This window comes from Gossypium arboreum, chromosome 5 (assembly GCF_025698485.1).
Source record: "Gossypium arboreum isolate Shixiya-1 chromosome 5, ASM2569848v2, whole genome shotgun sequence".
Lineage (NCBI taxonomy): Eukaryota > Viridiplantae > Streptophyta > Magnoliopsida > Malvales > Malvaceae > Gossypium > Gossypium arboreum.
The window spans coordinates 13,840,998-13,853,419 of NC_069074.1; the positions used below are offsets into that span (position 1 = coordinate 13,840,998).

The 12,422-nt window shown below is 35.5% G+C and overlaps 1 protein-coding gene across 1 annotated transcript; it reads right to left on the minus strand.

Annotated features, from left to right (window-relative positions):
• Positions 1-666: 666 nt before the first annotated feature.
• LOC108450373 (VQ motif-containing protein 4-like) lies at positions 667-1,800 on the minus strand. Its single transcript, XM_017747965.2, has one exon. It carries the CDS (start codon positions 1,610-1,612, stop codon positions 869-871), a length of 744 nt encoding a protein of 247 aa, XP_017603454.1. The 5' UTR covers positions 1,613-1,800; the 3' UTR covers positions 667-868.
• Positions 1,801-12,422: the final 10,622 nt, after the last annotated feature.

Consider the following 12,422-nt stretch of genomic DNA (forward strand, 5'->3'; position numbering starts at 1 on the left):
AAATATTCAGAATTAAAATTTGCATCAGAGGGCAAAGATTGAATGGAACAGATTTCATATCCCCCATAATACTCATTATGGTGGATCTACCCACAAGGTCAAATATAGCAGACTAGAAAAATCAAAATTTGTTGCCTAGGAAATAATAGATGTATCAAAAAATAAAGCACATAGAAATGCCTGCCTCTCATAGCATCTATTGTTTTGCCCTCACAAAAGGCTAAAAACAAACACATAGAGTCAAGATTCCTTGCCCATTTATCTACTCTTTCCATGACAGCTAGCCTCAAAGCTGCTTTTTTGCTATTTGATTTGATACAAACAAAACTTTTTTTCAATTCCAACTCTCTCTCTCTTTCTTCTTCTGATTGCCTCACTGTTCATCATCTGCAGACTTCTTAAAAGCAAAAGGAACTGATTCGGATCCAAGACTTCGATCTTACCTTTTTTATTTTTTATCTTTTGCATTTACTGATAGATAAAGAAAAAAAAAAAAACAAGAAACCACTGATTCGCCCTTTCACTTCAGTTTGACAATCGTCCACCAGATATTAACTGCTAAAGTTCTAATTTAATTTCTTATTTTCTTTACTCAAATTTGAAATTTCCAAGCATCCAAACATAAGAAAGAAAAATTGAAGTCCAACAAAGCATAAAGTTTTGCAATTTGAAGCAAAGATTTGTTTTTATCTTCATTCCTCTTGAAATATGAAACAACCAACATTACAAATCGTGTCTCGTTTCCACCCCTTCTTTTTCCCATTCCCAATCCCCATAGGCCCAACAATAATATGTAAAAATCTTACAATAACAAGCGTCAGAAAAAAGAAGAAGCGAAAACTAAAAAGAAAGTCATTTTATTTTTGGTTCAAGAAGTAGAAGAACCTGAAACTCGGGGTGAAGTAACTGGAAAAAGAGGGAGAAGCCTAGGCTCCGAATCTCGCGGCGTAGATGCCGGTGATGGATGCAAATAAAAACCCTTCTCTTTAATTGCCTTCTCTTCAGCTTCCTTGTCTAGATTCACATTATTATTTATACAATTCGTATAATTTCCGGATCCAGAACGGTCAAAGGGGTCGGGTATCAAAGGAGTGACCGGGCTAAGAGCCAGAGAAGGGAAGTCGAGAATGCTAGGGGAGAGTATTTCTGGTTTACGAGGCGAAAACCCGGAATTGTTGGAGCCAAAAGCCGGGTTCAAGGGGTTGATTTTGAGATTCTTGAGGGAGCTCCTTCGCTCGTAAAGCCTAAATCCAGAATTCTGCTTGTTTTTGGGGATGGATTTGATCGGAGGGATATGGGTTTTGGGGTTTGAGTCGGAGAGAGGGGAGGGAGTGGGTTTGGTGGAAGAAGCAAGCTTGGCGGTCTCGGAGGATCCGGTGAGCATCTGGACGACTTGCTTGAAAGAAGAAGTGTCGGCTTGGACGAAGGTAGTCGGGTAGGGGTTGGCGGATTCAGATCTGGTGATTGGTTTGGGCTGTTGAGGCGGTGGAGTTGGCGGTGGCGGGTTCGTGTTGCTGCCGCTGCTTGTGCTGCTGGTGCTGCTATTGGGACTGAGACTTTTCGGAGATGCAAGGAAATTGGGATTCGTGGTTTGCCTCGGCGAGGTTTCCATTTTGATTTTTTGGGGGCGTTTGAATTTTAGGACCAGAAGAGGAAGAAGAAGAAAAGGAAGGGAGAAGAAAAAGAGGAGAGACTGAGCGAGGAGATTAGATGCGAAGAGGAACAGTTTTTGGTACTTGGATTTTAGTTTGGTAAGAAATGTTTTGGTGGGGACTTAGGTGTCTTTTTAGTTCTGTCTAAACCCTCATTTATGGTTGTACTGCTCACGCGCTTCTATAATTAATTTTGAAGAAAATTAGGCAAAGGAAAGTCTCCTCTCTTCTTTTTGGATACTTCAAACGTACTTGTATTAGTAAATTTATTTTTCAATTTACTTTTTATTATTATAAAATTATTTTACTCTCTACAAAAATCATTTCCATGCATTATTTTTAAATAAATTAAAAATAATTTTATAAATAATAACTCAGTCAGTTTCTTTAAACACTAGTAATATTTCTGGCGTTTTACATGGATGCAAATAATACTATAATAAATGGATAGAGATTTAATTCCCTTATGTGCAATCAAAGCAATTTAAGTGACTATGAAATCATTTAAGAGTATATCAATAAAGAATTTGAACGAATTTCCACTATTTCTACTGCCATTTTCTCATTTATGACCATATATTTATTTCATTATGAATTTTAAAAATTAGTCCCAAGAGACAATATATATTGGTAAATTACCCAAGACAATGTTAGATGTGTGCAAGAGACAACCCCCAAGAGCAAGCTATGGACTTGGCCCACAAACTTAAAATAAGTGTTGTTTACTTTCTTTATAGATAATTAAATTATTTGGAGAATGTAGGTTGAATATTGTTCACAGTAACAACCACAAACACAAACATGAATCTTCAATATAGATAATAAAATAAATATATTAATATTAATAAATAATAAGATTTTATTTTAATCTTAATTCCTTAAATATGATTAAATTAAAAGTTAATGCATAATATGTTAACATAAATAAAAATTATAAAATAAAAAAAACAGAAAAGATTAAATATAAATACCTCCAATCATTACTTGAACAAGATGCCAAGATTTAAATGTTGTAACACCTCCATTAAATATATTAAATTACCGATAAGCACGATAAATTTAGTTGTACGAAAAATTAAAAATTATCAAAATTTTCTAAATACTCAAAAATTTCACTAGATTGTATTTTTTTTATTTTTGATTATTCAAAGACCATATGCTAGTTAGTATTTATAGTGATAGTTCCCCATAAACAACCACTATCACATATACAAATGTGAGAAAGTGGTGGGCATCAAAATGTAGGCATGTGGGAACGTTGGAGGCCTTCCTGTGGACCAATAACAATTCCAACATGGTGTGCAATATATCCTTATCGTGTGCAATATATCTCTTTGAATATGGTTAAAAGACTAGATTATCTTACAATATTGTAACCCGGTAAAATCAATAAAATTTTGTTGAGGGTGAAGATAAAGAACATAAAATGTTGGAGGTCAAACTTAAAAATAAGAAGATCTAAAAATGTAATGTACCCTAAAGGACGACGGTGGAGACCCTACTCTTTGGATTCGCCCTGCTCATAGGGTTTTTGATTTGTGATCTCACTGAAATAAAAAATTTAGTAAGAACTGAATTTTTAAGTCTGTATGAAGTACTTTGTAATGATCAGTACAAAATAATTTACTTATTCCTTGAATTTATGTAGCACAAAGTTAAACTAATTAATTGCTAATGTTTTAAGCAGTAGTTATGCGTTTCCTTTTTCAATTATTAAATTGCCATTGATATTGTTTGTACATTATTAGAGGGAGCTGAGCTGAGCACACGCGGTAAAAGCGAGAGTGTGGATCGGAAAGAGAGGAAAGGACAAATGGTAACGAGCGATTGGTGATGTGTGGAATTTGAGACGAAAGCGGGTGGGACCAGAATAGAGTTTCAATAAAAGTTTTATGAAACATTGACTTGCACAAACCCTGTCTGACTATGTATGGTTTGGTAAGGTAAGAAAATCATATGATTTATCAACATGTTTACATCTACTACTTCTCTCATTTCTTTGCATTGCTTATCTTATTTTATTTGGAATGTTGTAATATAAATTTTTTAAAGGGAAAATCTAATTAATTAAAAATATCATGTTAAATCGTTAATCAATATTTTAAATTATTTTTAAAGGTTACTTTATATAATAATTGTTTTATTTTGTATAATTAAGAGAGTGAAATAAAATTGTTTGAAATCAAAGTCAAATTCTATTACTTAAAACATAATATTCTTCCCATCAAATCAAGGAGTTGTTGACAATATGATAATAGTTTTATTCACTCCTTAAAATGACAATATAATTAAAGTTTGTCTAAGCCATACATGAAGATTATCACTTTAATTCCTATCTAATGACAATACTTAACAGTTTCCTTTAGTTAATCTTAAAAATGCCCATGTGTTAACAAAAAAACTTTTAAATTAATATTAAAAGAATCTATTGATTGAGTTTTAATTCGATTGATATTAATATTGTTGTCAGTATAGGAAGTCATAATTTCAAGCTCATTTGAAGCACGTTTATCCTTTTATTTAAGAGTTGTAAAAAATTATAAGTGATTTTAGATATTGTATCAAAATAATATTTAAAAAGATCCAAAATTATAGTATTTAACAAATTATATTTGATTAATTTCGCCTCACTTAAAAACATTTATAAGCGTGGATACTTTCTACTTTTTAAAAACCGTTTACTTTATTTTTAATTTAATATTTAATAACTTTATATGTTTTTCTTTTATTGCAAATTTATTCTCTCTTTTTTTATTACAAATTTAAATGTTAACAATTTAGTTTATACATCGATTCGATAATACTCTAAAATGACGTGTTTTTATATATTAATTATGTGTTTATTTCGAGCTTGAGTCTACTAATTTGAGCTATTTATGTCTTTTTATCTTTTAGGGATTAAATTGGAGGCGAAAAGTAAATTCAAGGGAAAAAGCGTCAATTTGGAGATTAAATGAGCCAATATGCAACGTGGGACAAATATGGTGCCAAAAGTGCGAACATGGAAGGCACAAGGACTTAAAAGCAAATAGAAGAGATTTTATTTTGGAAGACTCAATTTTATTTTATTTTATTAGGATAATTAATATTAAGATAATTATTAAGATTATTCAAATTTAGGATTTTATTTTAATTATCTTTGTTTATCTTTAATTAAATGTATTTATCTTTTTCGAATTTAAATTCAATTAGACTATCTCCCTAGCACTATAAATAGGGGGTGAAGTGACTCTATTTGGGAGCATCTTTTTCTGTAAACACTCTCCCCCTAAAAGTCTAGGCTTTTGTTTCTTCATATTTTCTTTCAATAAAATTTCCTTTTCTATTTTTATATTTATTTATTTTTTCCACCATTATCATGAGCCACTAAAACCCTTCTAGCTAAAAGTTGTCAATATTTCCCCAAAAAGGGTTCTTGAGGCCTAGAATCTGTACTTAGCCTTTTCACCAAGTATTCATCGTTTCTCAAGACTCGGCCGACGCTTAGTCCATGGCCCTTAAGTAAGCTTTTCAAAGATATGCAAAGGCGGCCGCTTTGTATGTTCTGGAAGGATTGCATAGTCGGTTCGTTAACTTACGGCGTCAGAGGTTGGCGAGCCAAAGAGACAAAATGGCGTGGGATTCGCCATTGAGAAGCGTTGATCTAGCATAGATTACTGGCTAGAGTCAGGTTCCCTAAAAATCATAAGTCTAATCTTTGGAGCTGGTGGTCGTAGGTGTCCTCTTCCACTATAACTGGCTTACTTGAGTCGAGAAGGATCATCCAAAAGCCAAGAATTGAGCCCAAGACGGAATGAGACAACTGGAGGCTGGAACATTCCCATAAGAATTTCTTTTCTCTTAAAACTCTCTTTATTATTTTTATTATTTTCGTAATCATAATTTTAGTAAATTTTAAATTTTGTTTTTATTTTATTTTTCGCTTCCAAAATCAATTCTTAAATTCTTTTTTTTCTAGGAACGCAAGTTTTCTTGGGCACGATTCTGCCTAAGATTTCGAGAAACAAGCATTCGTATAATCCGGTCACTAAGGATTCGATCCTACTTCTCATTTACTATTCCTTTTTTGTTATTTTACAAGGAATAGGATATTTTTGGTGCTCTCAACGACCGCATCAAATTTTGGCGCCGTTGCCGGGGGATCGGCAACATACTAATCTTGTTTTTCTTTGTTTTCTATGACCAGATCTGCCCCAGGTACTCTTGCATTCGACTCAGAAATCGAAAAGACTGCGAAAGCTAATCGAAATGAAACAAAACTAAGGAAAAAGCAATCAGGGGTGGTTGGAACTCAAAGCAATCCACTGCCAGAAATTAGAATCGACGACGAAGTAGAGTCTAGGGTTAACGAAAACCCTACTCGAACGTTAGAAAGTAAAGAAGAAGAAGTTGATTCACCTGAAGAGGTCCTTGACACTAGGGTTGACGAAAACCCTAATTTAGCGCCTCAACCTATGGCTCAGACAATTTGGCAACTGGCCGAAGTGCCGACAGAACAACCGCCACTATGCATCGCGTATCATACTATGGATACTGGTTTTGAATTAAAGTCAGGCTTGATTCAGCTACTGTCAACTTTTCGTGGGTTACAAAATGAAAACCCCCACAAGCATTTAAAAGAATTCCATATGGTTTGTTTGAGTATGAAACCTCAAGGGGTAACTGAGGATCAAATTAAATTACGCGCTTTCCCTTTTTCCCTAGCAGATTCAGCTAGGGAATGGTTATTTTATTTACCTCCTGGATCCATTACAACTTGGGCTGATCTATCTCGTTTATTTCTTAATAGGTTTTTCCCTGTATCACGAGCGGCTGAGTTAAGAAGAGAAATCGTGGGCATAAGGCAAAAGACGTAGAGACTTTATACGACTATTGGGAGCGATTTAAGAAGTTGTGTGCAAGTTGCCCACAACATGGTATAACGGAACAGTCTTTGCTCTAGTACTTTTATGAGGGCTTGAAACCCATGGAGATGAATATGGTAGATGCCGCGAGTGGAGGAGCGTTAGTCAACATGACTCCACAACAAACAAGAGACTTAATCTCCACAATGGCTGCGAATTCCCAGCAATTTCGAGCCAATCCTGAACCCCTTAGAAGGGTTTACCAGTTAAGTAATTCTACCATTGAGGATAGACTTGATAGACTTACTAATATTGTGAATTCCCTTATTACAGAAAAATCGAAACCAGCCCGAGTATGTGGAATATGTGCTACACCTGAACATACGACTGATGCGTGCCCTAGTCTGTGTGACGATTCTATGGCCCATTTAGATGCTGTGGGAAATTTTCCTAGGCCACCACAAAGACGATACGACCCTTATGCCAATACCTACAACCCAGGATGGAGTGACCACCCTAATTTTAGTTGTAGGGCTAATCCACGATATAACCAGTCGTACCAAAATCGGGCCCCACAACAGTCGCAAGATTCAGGTAATTCTCAAGAAACTTTGGTCAATAAATTAGCAGCTAATGTCCTTGATTTTCAACAGCAAACTCTCAATTTCCAAAGAGAAATGAAAGGTTTTCAGCAGAAAACCAAGTCATCCATGAGGGAGTTGACTACATCAATTGAGAAATTAAACTCTCAAGGGAAATTGCCATCACAAACAGAACCAAACCCGAGGCAGAATGCGAATGCAGTAACGTTACGAAGTGGAAAGGTCCTAGAACCAGTTCCTGGCAAGAATCTTGGTCAAGAAAGTGCCCGGGAAAAACCCGAAAATGATGAACAGGTATCAACGAAACCCCCACTGCTGAAAATCCAACCTCCATTCCCAGGATGATAAAATCAGCGTCGAAAAAGTAAGGAAGACAAGGAGATCCTCAAAATATTCAGGAATGTTGAGATCAACTTACCACTGTTAGATGCCATTAGACAGATTCCGCGATATGCCAAGTTCCTCAAAGAACTTTGCACCAACAAATGAAAACTAACAGGTAATGAAAAGGTAAGTGTTGGTGAGAATGTTTCCGCAGTGCTACAGCGGAAAATGCAGTTAAATGCAAAGATAGGGGTATGTTCGCTATTCCATGCAAAATTGGCCATTTAGGAATTAAAAAGGCTATGTGCAATTTAGAGACCTCTATAAATGTGATGCCTTATTCTATTTATGAATCACTTAACGCGGGTTTTTTGACAAAAATAGGTGTTATTATTCAATTGGCAGATAGATCTGTTGTGCATCCCGAAGGAATCCTCGAGGACGTATTGGTAAAAGTTAATGAACTTATTTTCCCTGCAGATTTCTACGCAATAAAGATGGAGGAGGACAACACTGCTGGATCTTCGGACCTTCTGTTGGGCCGACCCTTCCTTAGTACTGCTAGCACCAAGATCGATGTCCGAAGCGGCACTCTTACGATAGAATTTGATGAGAAGATCGTGAAATTCAATGTCTACGATGCCATTAGCCATCCAAGCGAAATCTTGAGCGTAAACCGTGTCGACCTGGTTGACTCATTAATAGACGAGACTTTTGAGTCAACTTATGAAGACAAATCTGAATATAGATATGATGATTATGAATTTGTTAAGACATTATTTTCCCCATCAGAAACTAAACTTCTACCTTCTGTTGTGCAGGCTCCAGATTTGGAATTGCAACCGCTTCCCGCACATCTGAAGTATGCATTTTTAGGAAAAGGTAATACATTACCCATTATAATTTCAAATTAACTCTCTAAACCCAAGGAGAAAAGTTTGATCCAGGTACTAAAGAGTCATAAGGAGGCGATTGGCTGGACCATTGTTGACTTGAAGGGGATAAGCCCTTTGACATACACCCACAAGATTTACTTGGAGGAGAACACGAAACCAAGGAGAGAGGCACAAAGACGTTTAAACCCGAATATGATAGAGGTGGTAAAAAAAGAAATAATTAAGTTGCTGGATGCTAACAACATCTTCCCTATTTCTGATAGCAGATGGGTAAGTCCGGTACAAGTCGTGCCCAAGAAGAGACAGATGAGCAGGTCATTCCAGGCTACATCCAAAAGACCAAATGAGTTTTCTACCAGGTCTAGTTTCCAGCCGGATATTCTAGTCAGAATAGAGGCAGCAGATTTAAGGATTCGAAGGCTCAGAACACCTCGACTGCGAGTGTAGGTAATGTTGGACAGTAGATCAGGGTGTTCACGGTGTGGTAGACTTCATTATGGTCCTTGTCGGGAAGGCGAAAATGTTTGTTATAAATGCGGTGCTCTGGATCATTTTGTACGAGAATGTCCAGAGGTGGCTAATCGAGAGATAACACAGAGTGCTAGATCCAGAAATGCTCCTACTAAAGGCAGATCACTGAGGTAACCGGGAGTAGGAGCAAGTAACAGAGGTACCTCAAGAGATTCGGCTGTGAGACCAGATGTTAGAGCCCCTGCAAGGACTTATGCTATTCGTGCACGCGAAGAGGCATCCTTCCCAGAGCCCCTGCAAGGACTTATGCTATTCGTACACGCGAAGAGGCATCCTTCCCCGATGTGATTACGGGTATATTTTCTCTATATGATATTAATGTCATTGCTTTGATTGATCCGGGTTCAACTCATTCATATGTTTGCAAGAAATTGATGTCTAGTACAAGTATGCTGATAGAATCTATAGAATTTGTGATTCAAGTATCGAATCCATTAAGCAAGCATGTATTAATAGATAAAGCAATTAAGGAACAAAATTATTGCACTTGTGAAAGTACTATGGAATAGACATGGGGTAGAAGAGGCTACATGGGAACTCGAAAAGGCTATGCGAAAATAGTACCCAAATCTCTTCACAAGTAAGATTTTCGGGGACGAAAATCCCTAAAGGGAGGAGAAATGTAACATTCCGAAATAGGGCCTAAATAGAACAGTGGTTGCGAAACCATAAATCCGAGGTAAAAAAATTTATTTTATTATTATTTTGAGGTTCATGATTGTGTGAAAATTTCGTGATGAAATTGTATGCATAAAGTGCTTAAGTTGAGATTAGGAACTAAATCAAATAATTTGCAAAACTTGCATTCTAGAAGTTTTTAGTATGAAATTGCTTTGGAATATTAATTACGAGGGTCTAAATAACAATTTGACCAATTTCTAAGTTCATGGACAAAATAGGACATGGATTCCACACCCCGTACCCAAGACCGTTGCTGGAGTCGAACACGAGGTGTTAACGGACTTAATTCATTAATTAAACAGCTCATACAATTCATTTTAAAATTTCCAGACAAGCTAGCTAACTGCATCACAGTTGCTTTAAAAATCATATCTCGAGTTACAAAACTCGAAATCCAATTCCGTAAATTTTTCCTGAAACTAGACTCATATATATATCTACTAATTTTTTCTAGAATTTTGGTTGGGCCAATTAGTACAGTTTATTAGTTAAAGTCTCCCTGTTTCAGGGTTCAACTACTCTGACCTCTGTGTATTACGAATCAGATATCTCCCTGTACAGAGCTTCAATGACTATTCTGTTTGTCTCTAATAAAACTATACTCAATAAGGAATCTGTACATATAAAGCGTGACTTCTAATTATCTTTGTAAAATTTATGGTGAATTTCCAAAGTCAGAACAGGGGATCTAGAAATCGCTCTGGCCCTATTTCACAAAAATTTAAACATCTCATAAAATATAGCTCATATACCTGTTTCGCTTATTCCATATGAAAATAGACTCATCAAGCTTCAATTCCATAACTTATTCATTATTTAATTCCATTTATAATATTTTTAGTGATTTTTCAAACTCACGTCACTGCTGTTATCTGAATCTATTTTATGGTAAATTTTTCCTATTTCATGGTTTCCATGGATTAGCTAGCAATTTGACATACATAATACCAAATATGATCATGATTAGCCATTCCAATGGCTAATCATTACCAAGCATTTCTATTTTCATACCACTCAATAACCATATCATAAGACCATATATACAAAATGATTATAATGCTATACATGCCATACTCAAAATATACAAGTCATTATGCCAAGATGGTATACGGATAGTGTGAGCGTGCCTCCGACCGTTTCCGATTTCCGAGCTGGCTTGTCAACACTACAAGGAATGAAAAGAAGGGAGTAAGCATAAATGCTTAGTAAGCTCACATGCAAATAGCAAGTAACATAACCATATAAGCAAACATAAAACATCATTTGCATAATCATCACCAAGACATTCATATCACCTTTTCATTTATCATCTTACCATATTGTTGTTATATCGAGTTTTTAACCCGAGGGTTAAGTACATACCTGTTCAAATTATCCATTTCACAACACTTACCAATACGTCCCTTTCATCTTGAGTATTCCTCCATTTGAGTAGAACTTTACCCGTTAAACACATGGGAATATAATTCGGATACATGGAAAGTTTGCACATAAGTGCCACATATGTAGCCAAGCTACCATGTAACCCGCCCATAAGTGAACTCGAACTCAACTCAACGAGCTCGGTCGTTCGCATCCATAAGTGAACTCGGACTCAACTCAACGAGTTCGGATGCCTAGTTACATCTCACGAACTCGGACTCAACTCAACGAGTTGGACGCTCGATCCATAAGTGAACTCGGACTCAACTCAACGAGTTCGGATGCCCAAATATCCCAGTGAGATGTCACTTGTATCCTAATCCATTCCTAAGGTTCAACGGACCTTTTTCCCAATCATGTGTCTCAACCATCTTCTACGGAATGCCGATACGATACTCGGTAGTATTTCACATTTTCCAAGTATATTACATAATTTGACATATTATCAAACAATTATCACAAGTATAATATTTCATAATAATTATCATATCATTTAAAAAAATAAAACATTTAAAATAATAACTATGTTACCAACATTTACATATGAACTTACCTCGTATGCTAAAATGGCTATTTTACCATTTCGTCCACAACTTGGTATTTTCCCCATTTTAGCCCGAATTTCAGTTTTCCTTGCTCTATCATTTAAAATATAGTCTAATTAGGACTCACATTATTCAAATTGACCCAAAACCATATTTTGGAAAAATTACAATTTTGCCCTAAACTTTTGCATATTTACACTTTTGCCCCAAAGCTCGTAAATTAAAATTCAGCCTATTTTCTTATGTTTTATGACATGCTGATCATTTTTCCTTCTATGGCAACATCAAATTCTCACTCTAACATGTACTTATGACTATTAGGTATTTTTACCGATTAAGCCCTTTTGCTCGTTTTCACTTAAAACCGAGTAGCACAAGTTGTCTAACATAATTTAAAACCTCATATTTTATCATAAAACACCAAAATACACAAATTTCACCTATGGGTATTTTTCCAAATATAAACCCTAGGTTAAATTATTGCTAGCATAAGCTAAATCGAGCTACGGGACTCCAAAACGTAAAAATCATTAAAAACGAGGCTAGAACGGACTTACAATCGAGCTTGGAAGCTTGAAAAACCCTAGCCATGGTTTCTCCTTGCTATATTCGGCCATGGGGTTGAAGATGAGCAAAATTGGCTTTAATTTTGTATTTTAATTCATTTTACCCTAAATGACCAAAATGCCCTTACTACTAAACTTTCCAAAAATTCCATCCATGTCCAATTTTTGTCCATAGACTTAGAAATTGGTAAAATTACTCTTTAAGGACCTCTAATTAATAATCTAATTCAATTTTATGCAAAATACTTCTAGAACAAAAGTTTTGCAATTTATTCAATTTAGTCCCAAATTTCAAATTAAGCACTTTATGCATAAAATTTCTTCACGAAATTTTCACACAATCATGCAATCATATCATA